The sequence below is a fragment of the Lipophrys pholis genome (genome assembly GCF_963383615.2).
Source record: "Lipophrys pholis genome assembly, chromosome: 10".
NCBI classification, from domain to species: Eukaryota; Metazoa; Chordata; class Actinopteri; order Blenniiformes; family Blenniidae; genus Lipophrys; species Lipophrys pholis.
In genome coordinates this window covers 25,856,679-25,876,326 of record NC_137640.1, presented here as the reverse complement: position 1 = coordinate 25,876,326, position 19,648 = coordinate 25,856,679, and the positions used below count along the sequence as shown (strand labels likewise).

The following is a 19,648-nucleotide window of genomic DNA, read 5'->3' as shown; positions in this document are numbered from 1 at the left end:
CAAGCATCCGATGGGGTCAAACAAGCAGCTTTTCAGACAGAAAACCAAGCTTCTGATGCTGATTGTTTATTTGATGTTGTGGGAGCAGCTCTCCTGATCATGCTGCCACAAGAGACAGCGGTTCAGCTGCTTCCATTTTTTAAGCAACCCTCTTAAAAGGCAGCTCAAATGGAGCGCGACCGCGATTAACTTTAAAAAAAAAAAAAAAAAAAAAAAAAAGTCACTTAAAATAGCTTTCAAGGAGGATCCCACGTTTGAGAGATGATGTACTCGAAGGCCAAGTCCTCGTCCGCGGAGTAATACGCTTTATGCTTTAATAACCCCCTGACAGCGTACAGGAGTCGTAGCCCCGGACCTCCCTGCAGCGGCGTACCTGCGGGGGGGGGGAACAAGCGCTCCTCCAGCCGCGATACATCAAGATCCCCCCTTAAATGAGTCTTAGCATGTCTCCGAGTGCACCTCTCGTGACCTACCTCAGACGCGAAAGGTCAATCCGTGACGGGGTTAAAAACTTATCTTGGCCTTTCTGGTCACATAACATCCCAATTACTTTAACAATCTCACGACGGACAGAGGGAGGTGGAGGAGATGGAAGAGAAGAAAAATACAATAGATAAAAGTGTGTCTTGAAGTAAAAAGATAAGTTTCTTATCTTAATCTAATGACTCCGCAGCCTTAATTTGTCAGACTTGGCTTGCCTGGAAGGAGGGAAAAGGAAGAAAGGAGCGGGGGGGGGGGGGGGGGGGGGAGGAAAACAAAAAAACAAGGAGTTTCTTGTACACAGTGTTAATAAGGGACATCTCTCAAGTTTTAGAGGAGAGAGGATCATTGGTGGAACATTCGGTGGCGGCAGCGAGATGTGCTTCATTCCGTGGATTTCTTTTCTTTCTTTTCTTTTTTTTTTTTTCATGCTTGAGCTAACAGTTGCTAATTAGCACCTTATCACCCTCCAAGTAGCTCCATACTGCAGAGACGCCAGGCACACAAGTATTTATAACCCAGAGACGGAGGAAGGAGATAAACAGCTCTGGGTGGCCGGTGGCCAGATCAAACGTTTTGTTTCATTCTTCTGCTGCTGTTACCAAAACCATTTAGCCAAATTCTTCTCGACGGAGAAGCAAACCTTTTTCCTACCAACTGCACCTAAAACTGTCTGCTCAGAAGGCCGATGCTTCTGGGTGGGTGGTGGTGGTGGTGGTGGTTGGGTGAGGGGTTGGTTTCAGTTTGAGCTTTCGCGCCTTTACAATGCCGTCTCAAAGATGATGTTTTCCCGAGCCAAACCGCTCGCCGTGTCAGCGCCTCACTAATGCCACGACTGTGTTCATTTATTGCATGGATGGATCCTCTGGAATCAAACCCGCAAACCTGGCAACATTGCTGACATGCTTTGCTAGCGGAGCTACACGGGACCAGAGTGAAAGGAGGGAGAAAAAAAAGAAAAAAGAAGTGTCTCTGGAGCTGCAGTTTCTTTGATGAGACAAAGAAAATAGAATGTGAGCATTGTGTGAGAGCAAATCTCAGTAGATTAATTTGAAGTGTTCACTGAATTGTGATTCCTTTTAATTAATGATAGAATTAACTGCTTTGTTAATGCGTTCCTGGAGGAAATGAGCTGCTGGCAAATTCGGCAGCGAACAAAAGGAGGGCACATCTCTCTTGACATTTATACAAATTTGCCAGTGTCAGGGTGCAGCAGCTCATGTTGGGCCAAAAATGTCTTGTAGGACTGTTTTCCTGCTGAGTCCAGATCACGCCTGTTTATGAAATCAATAAGGGCAGCGCAGCTTCAACCACTTACTGCTTCACGGTGAAACACAAGAGCGTCTCAGGCGTAAACCTGTAAGTGGCATCACGTATATACCTGATATATGAATGACACTTAACTGAGAGTGTACCCGCATGAACAAAGGTTTTTAAATAATAATAATAACAACAACAACAACAACAACAACAATAATAATAATAGTTATTTACAGTGGTTGACAGGAGTCAACAACAACTTCATTCTAAAATGTGTCAAAATGATTATTATTTTCCCGAACAGATCGTAATAATTACGCTACAACTGTAACAAATAAAATTCATAATAGTATTGCATTTGTTTTCACCTATAATTTATCTCTACCTTAATCACTTAAAGCTTTATTGCTATTTATTGCCATAATTTACATGTTATATTGTACTTAAGTTATATCATCCAGAAACTGTATTTGGTTGTGATATAAAAACTTAATAGTAGGAATTAACTTTCCATCATATGTTAAATGTTTAAATCTATAGAAAGTGTACTATGTGTACCATGTGTACCATCTGTGTTTGTGAAGCAAAACCTCGCCTATCATCAGAAAACATGCAAAACAAAGATTAGAAATACTCATATGTGTATACTGGCATGGGCTGAAAATGCCCAAACAATGTGTTATATTCACATGTGATGAATTACCAAATGTCCTATTTCCTATATAATAATAAGAATAAGAATAAGAATAAGAATAAGAATAAGAATGGTAGGCAGTCATGTTTCTTGTCACTTTTTGCTTTTTTGGTCCAGTGGCATTTCTTTTCTGCTACTCATGTTTTGTATGTTGTATGTATGATTTTGTGGATTTCTGTGGTCATTTTATGGAGACAAACTATTATCATGTGAGTATTTCTTCAGTCATTGAAATATTTATTTTGAAAAAGTCAAGTTTTACACGGCAACATTTTCAAATGAAAGCTCTAAACTTCCATTGCATTTTGGCGGTCCGTTTACACGACGACGGTGCTTGGAGCCAATGAAAAAGCCACATTCGAAAACGGCTCCCAATGTGGAACTTTTGAAGCCACTTCAACTTCTTGTCCGTGTAGACGGAGGAAAACTTTTTTTTGAAACACTTCTACTGCGCATGCACACCATGGCTGAAGTAAATAGTTCTTCTGCGCATGTGTGAGTAGATGTACAATAACAACAATGTTCCCTCCAGAGTGTCATGACTCCCAGGCCATATTCTCCTGGGACTTGGAACTTTTATTTTGACAGTCACCGTAATAACAATCTAACTTGCTTTGTCTGTCCATACCAGTCTGTGTACTCACCATAGTTAATGTTTATAAAGTATTGTTCAATGCATGCATGTGTGTGGTTTCACTACGAAAACAAACAGCAGCTCCCACTAGTGGCCTAAGATGAAAACTACATAAGTTTCAACATTTCTTCTATTTCCATGTAAACAGACATCATTTTGAAATTGTTGATGAGTAAAAGTGAAACTTTTCTAAAAGAAAAACACCCAAAAAAATGTGTTTTTCACATTAAAACGTTGTCGTGTAAATTAGGTTTTAGTTAGATGGTGAGGCGCACAATCAGCAGTGTTGCTTATTTCAAGAATTAAAATGGCCAAATTTCCTTATAAAGCATGTGGAATTCCTTCATTTGAACCTTCGGTCACAAATATGTCTTTACTACAGACATTCTTCTCACATCTCATCCTGCTGATTAAAGGATGCACCAACAAGAACACAGGGGGCCGCTTGAGCAACAAGGCCGATGTGCTTAAAAAATTATAACATTTAACCTCCTCACACTACAGAAACCACACGGCGAGGCCAGTAAAATGAACAATCTGCCATAAGTGTGACAACATCGTCTTTCATTCGTCTCAGGACAGTGTAATACCTCTTCGGCACACCGTGTGCTCCCTGACAACAACAACGACGACAACAACAACAACGGCATCAGAGTCTGTCACTGCAGTTGATTCCATGTTTCAGAACATTTTCTCCTCTGACAGTGCGCTTTGTGATGATTTTGTGTCGGAGCGGAGACAGAAAATCATTGCCATTTTAGGAACAGGGATATTGGAAGTGGAATTGAGTGAGTTTTCGCGGGCCACGGCTCTGCAGCTGCTCTTAATACACACTAAATTACAGCACGTCCACGCCCATACTCAATACAAATCCATCAAAGGCCCAAAAGTGCTGGTGGCGGTGGCGGTGTGCTTGTCGGGCGGGATGGAGTGGAGGGCACATCTTTTCATCCAGTCGCTGAACACATTTCAGGAACAATTCGGAGGTTCAGGTATGCATTGTTCCTCACCCCTGCACACCTGGGAGTCTATGATGGCACAGTGTGCTCTTTTAAAGGGCCAGGTGACCCCAAACTTAATGACTCCTCAGTCTTTCTGATGGGTCCCTCATAAGATTTTATGAAGGAGGTTCGTGGAAGTGTCAATTTGTGCTGGTACTGCTTGTCCCGCCACCCACCCTTCCTCGCCCTCCAAAAAAGATTACCTGCAATGGAGCGTCCACATGAAATTAACGCCACTCAGCAAGTAAATCTGTATCCCATATTAACAGAATGTGTCTGACATGTCTCAAATCAGTAACACATTTGTGCAATTGACTTGTTAATAATGTACATGGCCTCCACTGACGTTCTCCTGCAGCCGCTGTGAGTTATAACATTTGGTCAAGATATAAATGAGCTAATGAACGCTGACTGTTTACTGTTTGACATCATTACAATCAAACGATTGAAGCGAGACAACGTCTGGTGGGAAAAACACATTCACAGCACTCCGATACTCACAAAATAAAGGTTTTACGTATCTTCTTCAAACAGAAATTCCTACAATTTTTTCTTTGTTTTTAAGGGTCGGAGTGTTCTGATTCAGTAATTGTGATTGATATGGATATTGAAATTCTGGTCTGAGTTCAGAAGAACTTTAAAAGATTTCTGACCTAGTTTGTAGGTTTTAGAGTCATGGATTGAAGGTTTGCAGGAATGTTCGATTTTTTTTGTCTTTGTGGATTTTCAGTAGGACTCTGGGTGTTTTTATCCTCTGATTCAGGGAGTCTGGGTGTTTTTCCTCTCTGATTCAGGGAGTCTGGGTGTTTTTCCTCTCTGATTCAGGGAGTCTGGGTCCTTTTCCTCTCTGATTCAGGGAGTCTGGGTGTTTTTCCTCTCTGATTCAGGGAGTCTGGGTGTTTTTCCTCTCTGATTCAGGGAGTCTGGGTGTTTTTCCTCTCTGATTCAGGGAGTCTGGGTGCTTTTCCTCTCTGATTCAGGGAGTCTGGGTGCTTTTCCTCTGATTCAAGGAGTCTGGGTGTTTTTTCCTCTTATTTAGGGGGTCTGGGCATTTTTTGTGATTCATGGGTTCTTGGGGATGTTTTCTCTGATTCAGAGAATTTGGGTGTTTTTCCTCTGATTCAGGGAAGTTGGGTGTTTTTTCCTCCGATTCAGGGGTCTGAGTGTTTTATCCTCTGATATCACCATAAAGACAGACATTACACTGCATGAATCTTTTCCAACAGCCCAGACTGTCTTTAAACTCAGTATCAAGGTTGTTGAGCTCTTTTGAGATTTTTTTTAATGAAAAGTGCTTTACAAATAAAATAAACATCAGTTCTGGTTCTGCTCATTCTGACTTCATGTTTGTCACTGAGTGATCATTCCCTCTCCTCTCTGTCTGTGAACCACTTTGAAGATCACGGTACCATCTGCTCTGACTCTTTCCGTGCTCTCCGTCTTCTTACATTGTTTTCACTAAATCGTTTCTATGTTTTTTCAGCAGCTTGTCAGTTATTATAAATCTTAGCTGTATTGATTACTGTCAGATTAAAATTAGCCTCACGACTCCTCCTGTGCATCTGATTAATTTGACCTACTTCTGAGCCTCTTTTCTCCAGGTGATCGCTGTATTGCTCCATTTTGAGGAGGCAGGTTACTTTTACTTCTTTGTTGAATAAAAAGTATGTTTATTGACATTTAAAGACAAACCAACAAGAACCAGATATCCAATTTTCTTAGACGCAAAATATAAGAGGACCTTATTTTTTTAAGACCAACCCTTCAAAGGCAACCATTAGCATATGGATGAGACTGTAGTTGTTTGATTACATCTCTGTCAGAGATGTTATTATATTCCATAACCTGAGACAACCCGAGGGAGCAAACAGATCTTGATCAGAAAAGGACCAAGAAAGGATCCATGTGGAACGCCACATGTAAAATCAAATGCTTTATTGGTCCTAGAAGAAATTTAGAATACGCCACAGGATGTTTTACAGATACTTGGATAATAGACAGTACAACAGATCAGTACATATTAACACATGATAGCTATGGTAAAACCATATATCTATATCTACAGTAATATCATGAAGTATAAAAGTAAGGGTACTTTTATTTGGGATATTATTTCTTTATTGTGTCGCTGCTTCAAGGTAAAATCATTTAGCATTAAAGAACATTTATGTTTCCCTTCTTTTATCTCTTCGTGCACGTTTCTTTTCTTTTTTTTATTTGGAGAAGTGTGAAGTGTGTTTTCATTGTATTAATTGTAATATTTTGTGGATTCATCTGTTCTTTAAAATGTCTTTGTACTAGTTTGTGTTTGTTGTTTTTGTGTGTATTTTTGCCCAATTTACAGTCTTTTTGAAGAGAATTTTTGTTTTTTGTGTATTTATTTGAGATTTATTTGTGGCAAACCATTGTGCTACTGATGCATCCTTTTCAAAGAAATGATGTGTTTTTTTTTGTTTTTTTTGTATTTTAGCTATTTTGTATCTGTTGTAATTCCTGTTGAATGGAATTCAACTCAAGAAAGACACGTAGAGCAAGAAATGCAACAATGACAGAAAGAAGTAACAAACACAAACATAGATTCAATAAAAGGATGAAATGAATGAATGAAATACAACACGACTTAAATAATGTCGATAAAACTCAAATTTAAAAAAAAAAAAGGGGTAATACTGTGTGTTTTTGTGCCACTTTACCACTATTATCAGTAGTTTGTGCGCTGGGTTTGGGCTTTTACCTTTATGGTGGATCTCTCAGTTTGCATATTGACATACCTTTATAAGTTTGCAAAATTTTTGAGCTGTGTTATTTAAAAAAAAAAAAATAAATCTTTTTGTGTTTCATTACCGAGATTATTGCCTCGCTACGTTCCGTCTCCACTGTTGGTGTTGTGGTCATCAGCGATAACCACACTTACATCCCGAGATTGAGCATTTGCAGGAGACTGAGCTGTTTATTAAGGCCACATGACTTTAGAACTCTTTCTGGGAGCTCGCTGTTATGATCACACGGAGGAGGTTTGGTCAAGCTCACACAAATGTCACCTTGTTTGTGAGTTGTGCCACCCCCACCGACTCCATCCTAAAAACAAACAGCAGCTGCATCTCCTATTCAGGAACAGGGGCAAGCGGGGCATCCACACGAGCAGAATATCACGGAGCGGGCGAGTCCCCCCACCCGGGCCTGTCGAGCATGATGTACGCAAGGGGCCGGTATCTCCCGCAGCAGAGCCTACGATTGTTTTGATATTTTTATTAACATGTCCTCAATCATAAATCACTGTGGGTGTAAGTGAGCCCCACCCCGCCTCTTCCCTTCCTCGCGACGCAGCATCAGATTACAGGTGGAAGACAAAGTTATCGGACACCTTGCCACGTGTCCCACGTTCTACACTTCTTCCAGCGAGTACATGCTTAAATTCCGATTAGCATTAGGACAAAGTGGAATACGCTATACATACGATTATGTATATGCTAATACAATGGCTAACGCTCAAAAACAACCTTCTATCTGTTTTCATCAAACCTGAAGGCCAAAAGTGGGTGGACGGGCAGCGCGCACTTCCTGCTACGTCAGGATCTGATGCCATTGCGCTTTGAACAAACCTCAGAGGACATCATTTTCTGTTATTGTGCATTTCCTGATGTTATCTCCTCCAGAATGGTATGTATTAATGCACTGTTTAAGCACAATACTGTCCCATCTGCATCACAATAAAAGTCCTCTTTTCTGACTTTCCAGCCGCCGCCCAACCCTCCCTCCACCCTCCCGTCTCCGTCCCTCCGACGCAGGCAGGGCCAGGCAACAGCTGAGCCACACACACACACATATTTCCATGTCATCCCGACTTGCCAGTGTGCGCAAAACTGTCAGCCTCCCTTAAAGGCTCTGGATGCTATGTGTAATTCCTTTAACACAAGGCCGCGCAGATATCCTTATCATTGTTGTAATGGTGTGCTCATGCCACCCTGCATCTGGCGAGCTTGTATGAGGCGGCTGGTAATTCATTTAATTTATTCGAGTCAACCCTTGGTGGATGGGGCTCCCCTTCACCCGAACACGCGGACGGACACTCAGCAGCCTTCGTCCTTCGGAGGTGATCTCAGGGTCGTGTATGATTCTAACGCGGGCCATAAGAAAAAGGGCGTCACTCAGAGATTCCTATCAGATGCGAGGGACTGTGTGTGGAAAATAAATGGGAGGGAGTGTGAAGGTTTAGGAAAAGGTACACAGCTGATGTGTCACATCAAATCATTTTAGTAAATTCTTTTTGTGTTCATTTTTAACGAGGATCTGACTTGAAAGCATTTTTGGTTTTTCCTTCATCAGAACCGAAGCCTCGCCGTTGTTTGTTTTTATGTGTAAACACCATCTGTATTTCGTTTAATCCTCCTCAACAGGTAGCCGGCTCTGAAGCGGGTCCCCTGTCATTCACAGCCCAGGACATTTGGCTCTCTGAATCGCTGCTTCCCGGCCGTGAGTCAGCGCTTCAAAGAGAACCTCCCGTTTCGCATGTGGTCTGAGGCGCTGCGGGTGTGTTCCACTGGATCGCAGTCAGCACGGCGCAGGGGGAGCTTTATCTCTCCTGATGGATCTGGCCACTCGTTATGAGGTGGACTCATCTAATGAGCTCTGATTTCACAAAGGGACTTGGCTTGAGTTCAATCTAATAGGAGTAAGGGGGGCATTATTAAGGTTGGCCTGAGTTTTGTGAGCATGCTCAGTGGAGGCTTTAATGTGCAAACTTGAACGGCTCGAGCTTTTCAAGACATGCAGGGATGCATTTTTGACTGTAACTGGGAGTCTTAATGTGATTACAGTGGCGGGTTACCAAATCAAACCACAGAGGTATGCAAATATCAAACGCAATCCTTATGATCATCATCAAATGCTTTGATGCTATTTATAGCTGGCATGTTTTCAGCACTTTGCAAGAGTATTTACATTCGGTAATTACGAGCCTGTGGTGAGTAGTCATTTCACTGGCAATGGCAGCTTTCTGTATGTACATTAATCAACCATAACTTTATGACCTGGTAAAGAGTAGCGATGGGAATTGATAAGAAATAACTGACATCACTGCAATTCTTTATTGCCATCAATCCTTGCTCAATGTGGAATGTTCTAGTGTTGCTGTGGAGTGATGCAAATGGCCAATCAGTGCACTCAGGCCTTAGGCACATTGAAACGGGTTCCCAGAGTGGATAAAGCTGAAGACGCTTGCTCAGCATATTTTACGTTCCCAACGAAAATGGAATAACGCTGTCACAGCGCCGCCTCTGCATTAACATGCACCAACCCTTACAAACCGTCGACTTAACATTAGATGATTGCATGGTTGTGTTAATGCTAATGTTCTGGCTTTTGAAATGAATGTTCACATTCTCTTCTCATCTGTTGGTTTTATATCTGTTGGTGTGAGCTCAGAGTTTTTACCTCTTTGTCGGTTCATACAATAAACTCTTTTCTCCATCACATGTTCGTGATTGCCAATGGTCCTATTTGGACTTTCACATGTATGCCTCATGTCTTTTTGGTGTTGTACCCTTAAATACGGTACTACAGCCTGTCTGTGTAGATAGACACAAAACCTTTCAACCCAGTCCTCTTTATTGTCAAAAACTGGTTTGTGAGCCTGATGCCAAGGGAAACATTAATTGTTTTTTTAAGTCTCCGAACTGATTTCACAGCAAAAGTGAATGGTCAAAATGTTTTGTGTTGCCGCTGATCAGTGCGTATATATGAAAGCTTTTGCAGAATAGAAACATTTTTGTCTGGGTTGGGCTTACCTGTGATGTTTTGGCAAATCAGAGTTCAGATAATAGAATTCAGAGTTCTAACAATAGCAGTGGCCTTTCAGTTTGTAAGAGTTCAGCAGCATTCAGACGCAACCCCACACGTTTAGGAATTTCCCTGGCGATGATAATTTACTGGTTAAAAGGTAAGTCGTTTCCACCGCAGCATCTTTAAGCAGCTGTTCAGTTTTAGCTCTCACTGTCTGATTATGTCAACTAATTTTGCAAAAACAGTGCCACTCTTTCTCTTTGCAATTTCCTCTGTCAGATCAGACCGTTGGGCAGGCCCACTTCCTATAAGGTTAACACTCCTGTTATAAATTCATTTGTGATGCTTGACTCTTAATGAGTAATGGTCATCAGAGTGTGTGAGGCTTTTGGGCAATGTTCTCCTTTTCAAGAGGATTCTACTTTTACACTTAGTGAAACTGTTGAAGTACATCTCATTATAGACTCAGTGCTGTCTGGTCTGCGTAGTTTCTTTCAGAAGACCTCTGCTTCTTGCCACTATTCAAAGCTCTTTAGGGATTGTTGAAATATGAAAAATATTGACTTTAACATTTGGACTTGGCTACCAAAATCCTAAAATCTAAATTTAATGGCCGTCGGGCAGTGGTTAGTGCCCTCACAGTAAGAAGGTCGTGGTTTCCAATATTTGGCCTTTCTATGTGGAATTTGCATGTTCTCCGCATGTGAGCATGGATTTCCTCCAGGTAGTCTGCGTTCCTCCACAGTCCAAAAAACCTGCGCCGGGGGTCCCTGAGCAGGACCCCCGACCCCCATCAGCTCTACCTGAGCGCCGCTCTGTGTGGCTGCCACCAATGGTTCAGTTCGGTGAAGAAATTTCTCCAAGAGGATGAATAAAGTACGATTCTTCTTCTTCTATATCTTTTTCATTTTATTTTTCTAACTTTTATGGTTGATTAATGACTTTTTTGTGGTGTGTTTGTCTTCCGCGAAATAAGTCCTTTTGAAAATCGTCTTCTTCTTCTCGTCCTCCTCCTCCTCCTCCTCCTCTGACATGTGTGTTGGCAAAACTAAGGACCTCTTGACACGACAATGTTTTCAAGTGGAAACGTTGGGGGTCACTAGTGGTTTGAGTCACTGAGAATGACACTTTTTTAAAACGACCCCAGAGAGGAACCTTTCGAAAATACTCTGTCTCCTTGTAGACGTCAGAGATGCTGCTACTGCGCATGCACAACACAACCATAGTGAATAGTTCCTCTGCACATGCTCAGTAGATGGACAATAAGAACAATGTTTCCTCCAGAGTGTCATGACTCCCAGTCCGTGTTCTAATGGGACTCGGTAGTTTTATAGTTGACGGTCACTGTAATATCCATATGTACTCTCATTGTTAATGATTATAGTTTCTGTTCGCCCACATGTGTGCTTTCATTACAAAACAACCAACAGCACCCACTAGCGGCCAAGCATGTTAAAGACATAATTTTCCATTTTTCTGCCGTTTGCTTCCAAACGGACATCATTTTAAAAACGTCGCCACCTAAGCGTGAAACTTTTCCGAAATGAAAATGCAAAAATTATGCGTTTTCACTTGAAATGTGTAAAAATGGCTCCTTAAGGGATTTTACAGCTGATCGCGTAGAATCTGTTTCCGCCTCTTTGATGTCATTCCTGCTCTGCCTGAGAGGAACCTGCTGATGTTGGAGGGTCTTCAGCTGATGCAGCTCACCTGGTCCATCAAAGATGCAGTTTGAGTGCTTTCACTTAACACCTGCTGCTGCAGTTTGTTGCATTTTGAGATTGAATTAATGTTTGAGTTTCTTTTCTGCACGGTCCTCCTTATTACCACATGCCAGTTTGTGAGCCTGATACCACAGCGTACGCACATGGGTTTGTGAAGTTCAACGCCTCCATGAGTTAAAACTGATTTGGCAGCGAAAGTGACACATGTGAACGGTCAAAATGTGTTGATCAGTGTGTTTACACACACTGTATAGCCAATTAGCAGCCAGTTGCATGGAGCTAACAACCCTGTTTACTTTTGGTCACACTCAAAAACAAACATATAAAATGATTAATTAAACAAAGGCTTTGTTTAGAAAGCCACGGAGGGCTCTGTGGCCTCATTATAGACCACCACGCTGGCTCGACTTCACGTTCCTTTGGAACTATGCAACGGAAGATACCGGTAGCATCTATGGAGCAAGAAAGTACATTTGAATTGCAAAACACCATCAGGTTGATGTGAACCTACATTATCCAGCATGTGATGTGCAGCTGACCGTGTGTATATGAAAAATCTTACCTGTACCAACGGACCCACTGCAAGATACGTTTTTATATTTGTATTCTATATATCAGTGTCTCTTATCAAATTGTTTTTGTTGAACAAGATGAAAGTTTGCAGGTGGCTGGTTTATCTAGCGATTAACAGCAGTGGTGGAGACCCCCCCCAAAAAAGAGCTTCAATTGGAGTAGCAATGGGTTATTCATGTCTGGCGTGGAAATTTGAAGTATAACTTAGTAAAATGACTGAATGAAAAGATACTCTGTGTGTGTGTGTGTGTGTGTGTGTGTGTGTGTGTGTGTGTGTGTGTGTGTGTGTGTGTGTGTGTGTGTGTGTGTGTGCCTCCTACGTGCCCGTTGGAGCTGCTGATGAACACTGACAACAATGAATCAGAATCTAATGTGATAATGTGCTGATGGTGGTGGCACACTCATACTATGAGCAGCTGTAGCTCAGGTGGTGGAGTAGGTAGGCTATTAATCATAGGAGTGTCGGTCCAGTCCCTGGCTCCTCTTGTCCACATGACAAAGTGTCCTTGAGCCAGACAAAGATTACTCCCACTGTGCGGACATGTTTAAAAAAAAAAAAATCAGTTTGCGGAATATGATGTAAACGTGTGACGTGTGCGTGACGAGAGACGGAGCGTTTGTCTTTCCAGGATGGGCTCGTGACCTTTCAGATTTGCCATTTGTGGCGACGGCCTGTCGCTGAGCGTAGATGTAAGAGAGCCCACTGGAGGTGTGCGCTCCCCATGTGCCCACCTGTCTCTCCTACCGCAGTCTGCCGCGCCATGTGGAGCCCCAGATGTAGCCTGCAGAATAATCCACACTCGTACACTCATGAAAGTGTCCATCTGGCCCCACATGCACACGTTAAGCTAGCAGAAACCGGGCGTGGGGACACTGCCGTTGCGGGCATTTAACAGATAGAGCCGCGCAAGATACTGCTGCAGTGCCCCCGTCCCCGACTGTTGGTGAAAAGGCCCGAGCCGGAGCGTCACACAGCTGAGAGTCACTTGGCTGTGACCGAGAGGTGAAACAGAAAGGGTCTGAGAAGGATAAGCTTCGTGGAGCTCACTGCTACCGGAGCAGAGCGAGGAGGATCTTTTTACATTAGCTGTGCTTCAGGCACATGCAGATAACAGCTAAGCTCCTGCCTGGCAGGAGAAGCACCAACACTACAGCCCTGCATCACAGCTGGCAATGTTTATCCAATCAAAATAAAAGAGTTTTTTTTTTTATATATATATATCAAGGTTTTCTTTCCCCATCTGAATAATATCTCATGTATTTTCTCTTGACTAAAGACAGACAAACCTGAAAAATCACTCACTGTAAACACTAGATAGAGGCCAGAAAGAAAAGGATTTCACAAAAGCCTTTCAACGGAATAATGAAACACATGTCACTGTTAATCAATATCTTTCTTTTATATGTTTCCCATTATGAGCAATTTACAGAGAAGCATTTATTTACAATACATTTGCGGCAAATTATCAGCCCCTGGGACAATAGTTGTCATTAGTGTAAATCTTTATCTTTAGTATGTTTGGTTAGGTCAAGTTGGGAGACTTCAAATTCACATCAGAAAGTCACGATCACACGCTGAGATCTACATCTAGTCCTCAGGATGGAAGATATCAAAATAAACTGTGTCCATCACATCCTACTACAATGCTACTCAAGTAGACACGACTTTTAGAAGTTTAAAATTTTGCCGCAAATTACTATTTTGTAGCTTCAAATTTCCCGACATGACTATTGTTTGGCCACAGATGATCATTTTGTAGCCTCAAATTTGTAGTAGTTAATATTTCATTTCATTTTGTAGCCTCAATGGAATATATTGTGGCCACAAAGTACTAATTTGTGGCCACAAAGTTTACATTTTAGTTCCCATTTTCTGGGGCTTCATAACACCAAGGCAATACATCGGCAGTTTATTGTAAATCAGTCAAAACAGTACTTTTAATCCCAAGAGATTATTACTTTATATTTTTGTCTCCATTCCATGGAAAAGCAGTTTAATGTAATATGAACAACGGCTGAAATTAGCGGCTGTGAAGTAACACATTACAAAGACTTGCTGTAGCAAATAAAAACATAATATTTGCAATTTGAAATATAATAAAATCGATACTGGAAAAATATAGTAAACACATACCAATAGAGAGAAAGTTGCATAGTAACTGCACAATGAATGAATATGACTTCCATTCATTATACAATTATTTTCAAGCAAACTGCATGAAAAATGAAGTCATACTTAAGTGTTATTACATTTTCTTCAATAATGTTATAACCAGTAAAATATGTAAAATTATAATATCACAAAAAAAGTTCTTATGATAATGACTGAAATATATTGTTACACCCACATTACTACAAGTATATAATTTTACTTATATTTCAGTACAATTTACACCATGTAATCTGTTTTACGTTACTACTGAGCAAGTGCACAATTTGAATTAATGTTATTAAAGCACATAACAGTTCACAAAATAACTAATATTATACTTTTATTATACTTTTTAAAAAACTGTAGTACTATTTAAGCAATGTTTTGCTAGCGAGAACAAATACTCGTCAGTACTCTTACGCCCAGTTATTGGATATTGTTGTTTCAGCTCTCCAGTTAATTTGTCAGCAATACAACATAAAAGATGAAAATGGAGAGTGGTGGCTTCATTTCATCCACTAAAAAACTAATTATGTCTCATCGTGTGTCACACAGTATTTTTTACAAGGCTTAATAAAATATACAAGATGTACTTCAAAGTTGTTATTGTTGTATTTAACTCTGTATAGCAGTTAATGTAGATATGTATTTAGATATATTAAAAGTAGGGATGTCCCTTTGAAACTTTTATAAAGGATGAGTACAAGTACCAATCTTTAGCAAGTACTGATTCCAGTACTTATTAAATGCCATAAAGCCAAAGACAGTCTCCATAACGCAAACAATATGCAAAGACTACAATAGAAGTTTAATGTGTGTCTACTGTGTGTTTTACAGTATTTATAAGGTAACGACAACCTGTCGTTCTTTTTTGGACATAAACTGCTGGTAGCTCATAACACAAGGCAACTTTTCTCCTCTTTGAGATATCTCATTATTTATATATATATATGGGTAGTTATTTGAAGGTTCCCTAAACGTCATACTGTCAATCGCTACCAAGAGTAATAGCATCGTATTTTCAGCTGAGTCACATTTTGTTTTTCTTTGTTGTTGTTTCGACTGTCTGAAAGCTGAGCACACTAGCAGTGCGTTAAATTTAATAAAGTCAAAGAAACCTTGACAAATACTAACTGCGCACTTCAATTCCTATGCATAGACTAATGGGTATCAATCCTCCCACACAACTTTCAGTACAAAGGAATCTGATGTACTGAAGAAATGCAGAATCGCTCGCGTCTTATACGGCGGATGTTAATTTGAAGCTATTACAGATGAAAATAATCCATAGTCAATATGATTATAATTTAACATGAGGGCCACTTGTTAGCACTCTCCTATCTGTATGATAATGGTTTATGTTTTAAGAACTGGCGTCTCTCCAGGAAGCTTTACTCTCATTTCTGAAGCAGCAGTGGGACAGACGTTGCTCTCGCCCCCGTCCTCGTCACCACTTCACGGGCTATTCAATTAGCGGGAGAAGCATGGGAGATGGAGCCATAATGGAGCTGATGAGATGCACAAGGACAGGTGACACTAATCAGAGCGGCGCCCCATTGTCTCTGTGTGGGCATCATTAAGGAAAGAGAGTGATTTCAGGCTCTTTCTCCGTCTCTCTCTTTCCCTCCTGGAGCCTGAACACTCCTCCTTATCATCAATTTACATCATGTGCGAATGTATCCACCGAGTACAACATGAAGGACAGACAGAGAGGACAACAACAATATTTGACACCTTTAAAAATAAGCTGTAGAGTGCAAGAACTCATATATGCACCTCACTGATATATTAAAATGATAGTTTGTATGGTAGGCTATTCGACACCCCAAAGGATTTTTACTCTCAGCCTGTAATCTGTTCGTACGTTCAGAAAAAGCCGAGACATCCGCTCTTCAGTGAGTCCATTTGATGGGTCGAGGCCGACGACGGAGACGGACTCGTAGCTGCTGCTGCTAAAGCGTTGTTGATTCAATCATAGCAACTTTCATCCTCCTTGAGGATCCGGGGCCGGAGTGTGAAGGAGCTCTGGACAGCCTGCAGGTGCTGACTGCTCAGGTAGCTGAAGAGACACCTGAAAAGTACAAACATTAAAGGAGACATATCATGCTTTTAAATCCTTCCTTTTTACATATAAATCATACAGTTGTGGTCTATACAACGCGAAACTGCAATGCTTGGGTCTGAATTCCTCATTATTATAGCTCCACAGGCCCCTTTTCAACCCCTTTTCTGATGCGCTTCTGAGAGCAACTCGTTTTGGGGCGGTCTCTTCAAATGCAAATGAGACACTTCATACCCCGCCTCCTCTCCAGGTTGCAGAGGTCACACTCGGTTCAACGTCACCCTGTTCGGCCATCTTTGTAGTTTGATAGAACAGATACAATTATCTAGCGGCGCAGAAACTTTATATTCACACATTATTTACAAAATGTCAACAACGGAAGATTTGTCCATCCAGCCATACATGTTGGAGCCAGAGTCGGACCCGGCGGAGCGAGATGAAAATGACGATGATGCACCTTCAGAACAACGTCTTCATATGGATGTAACGCAATGGTGTGTTACTATATTTACACTAACTTCTCCATCCATGCCCACTACTACAATACTGCCTGTATTACAACGACTATTTAACACAGAAGTTACATTATAATCTAAAACGAGCACACAGCGCTAACATATGAAGACGGTGCAACTGCTAATGCTAACAAAACAATGACAGGGACGTCTTATCATCACACTTTTTAGCGTTATATACAGCTTACCGAAGTGCTCTGTTCGTCGTCTCCATAGATAGAAGGAACTGACCGCTCAATCAGACCAAGTCTTTCGGCAAATCCTTCTTTATACTGGCGGAGGTTGCTGAAGCAGTCGTCCTTAAAGTGATTCGCGCACACAAAAATGACCTTACCCACAGATGTGGGTACATTTCTGTGAAAAATAAAACTCAACCAGGCACTTCGAAAAGGTTCTGATGCTGGGAGACGGTGTAACGAAGCTTGTGGGTTACTACATCCAACAACCGAACATTTCGACTTATCCTCTCGTAACTTCGGTTGGACTACAAAATCGCAGCGAGAAACAAAAATGGCGGATTGCTCGAAACGTCGATGTCCTAATTTGGCAGTTCCGCTGAGAATACTGTGACGTCATTGTTCAAAAAATGTAATAGAGAATAGAAAAATCGAAACCGATCGCAAAATATGACCAAAACAGAATATAAAGATATCAACGGAGCACCTGGAGAGACTACTTTGAACTTTTCTGTACTTCTAAACACTCTAAATATACACCAAAATGCATTTAAGGGCTAAAAAAGTGGATTTAGCATGATATGTCCCCTTTAAGTAGTCAGTGACAACAAAGTCAGTCCAATACACCGCTGGTAATCCAGCTCTCTAGTCACACAAGAAAGCCAAATAATCTGCATATGTGAGGTGATTTACTGTGGTGTATCACACAACCTGTTAAATTGATTATACTCTATGATGCAACATCCTGTAAACTAGGGATGTTCCGATCACACTTATTTGCTCCCGATACCGATCCGATTTTTCAGCATAGAGTATCGGCCGATACCGATACTTTCCCGATCCGATACTTACATTTCTATTGCAAATATACTCAATAATCTATTTTTGGATCAACTAAGATGTCTGAAGCTAAAAGCACTATTGGCAGAAGCTTTGTTTAGCTAGAAATTATTGTAAAACTCACTTATTGAATCAAAATTCTTCTCAGGAACTTAAGAACTTATTTAAACTTTATTCAGTCATAACAATGAAAAAAAAACAATTACACTCTGCAGTCTTGTATCTTTTATTTATGTTAACTTAAACAACTTCACCTGGATTTTGTGGCAAATCCCCCAAAATTTTTAAATTAAACCCAGTGAATCAGTTTGACTAACATATGAACTATAAAAAACTACAACATAAACAGTATTCAGTAAAACCAATCAGAAGAACCCAATTCCCAGTTGCCTTTAGGGGCGCGGTGACTCACCAAACACAACAAAACGCAGAAGAAGACAGACCACATAGAAATTTAGAAGTAGACTTCTGCACATAAACACATAAACCACTATATATAACTATATATATATATATATATATATATATATATATATATATATATATATATATATATATATATATATATATATATATATATATAGCTTTATAGGTCTATGGCCCTGCGCCGCCTGCTTCTAGCTTCTGCAGCTCGACCGGAGCTTGTAGTCCGGGATTGTTGTGGTTATTAGGTTTGCGGCCCGCGTACTCCGCCGCATGTGTTTACTTTTGAGATGTCTTATCAAATTAGTTGTGTTAAACGAAGCTCTGGTGCTCCACCTCTCGGGACTGTGGAGAAGCAAATAGTACAACTGGCCGCTGGACTAGTTTCGTGGTCAACCTTAAAATACCTCCAGACTGCTGACATTTTATCCACTCAATGGCTTTAGGCTGCTAACGTCAGTTTACGGCAGGTCGCAAACTGGGCTCGCTTCACGGCAGCTGACGTGAAAAAGTTTTTTTTTTTGTTTTGTTTTTTTTAGATCGGCGGGATTTGCCGATTCCCGATCACTCATAAATCACCAATATCGGCCCCAATCCGATATCTACCGATCTGATCGGGACATCCCTACTGTAAACTGTATTGCTCCCTGGTGGGGGTTAAGAGTCTTGCTCAGTTTCCCGCCGTGGGATTCAAACCTGCAAACTTCAGATCCAAAGTTCACTTTCTCTCTGGCTTTGCAATGCAACCGAAGGCCTTGAAGCCATCTATAACAAACTGAAAAGCTGTTGAGTTCTCTGTTTTATTTGTGTTGTCCTTGTGCACTGACCTGCACCCTGATGAAAACTAAAGCCCAATTTGGTGTCAGAGTTAAAGATATCCTGTTCCAGCTTTGTACGAAGGATTCACGCCATCATGTTTAAAACAACTCTGGCCATGGTTAGAGGCCTATAGTTTCCCACGCTGTTTATTTGCCTGTTTGATCTGTAATGGCAGGCTCTAATAGTACCAGAACCATATAGCAAGGCAGAATCAGTCTCCCAGGGGAACACTGACCAAGCAGCTGAACCTTCTTGGTAGCATATTTTACATGTTCAGCTGAAATGTAATCAGAGATTCATGGTTTGATGTCATCTAACCTTAGTACTGTAGATTGCATTTCTGCTCGTGTAATGATGGATACATCTTAAGGCCAATTCATACTGCGTAAGAACAAGAAGAAAGTTCTGTACTTGAGAGTCTTGCCGAACATAATTATGTGATTGTGTTTGACAAGCTTACGTGACATTTCAGGTGAAAACGCACCATGTTAGGAGACGTCGTTTCAGACAATGT

At 41.0% G+C, this 19,648-nt stretch overlaps 1 protein-coding gene across 2 annotated transcripts in view; it reads right to left on the bottom strand.

Annotated features, from left to right (window-relative positions):
* LOC308115601 (uncharacterized protein) overlaps positions 1 to 19,648 on the bottom strand; it is a 137,597-nt gene that overhangs the window by 22,307 nt on the left and 95,642 nt on the right. The window contains exon 5 of one of the 2 annotated variants that reach the window (XM_080473188.1): positions 15,359 to 16,370. The exons of the other annotated variant lie outside the window; for it this stretch is intronic. Within the exon in view, the coding sequence (XP_080329314.1) occupies positions 16,268 to 16,370 (103 nt within the window). The 3' untranslated portion in view covers positions 15,359 to 16,267. Of the gene's footprint in view, positions 1 to 15,358; positions 16,371 to 19,648 lie in introns of those variants that run through there. 2 annotated transcript variants of the gene reach the window in all.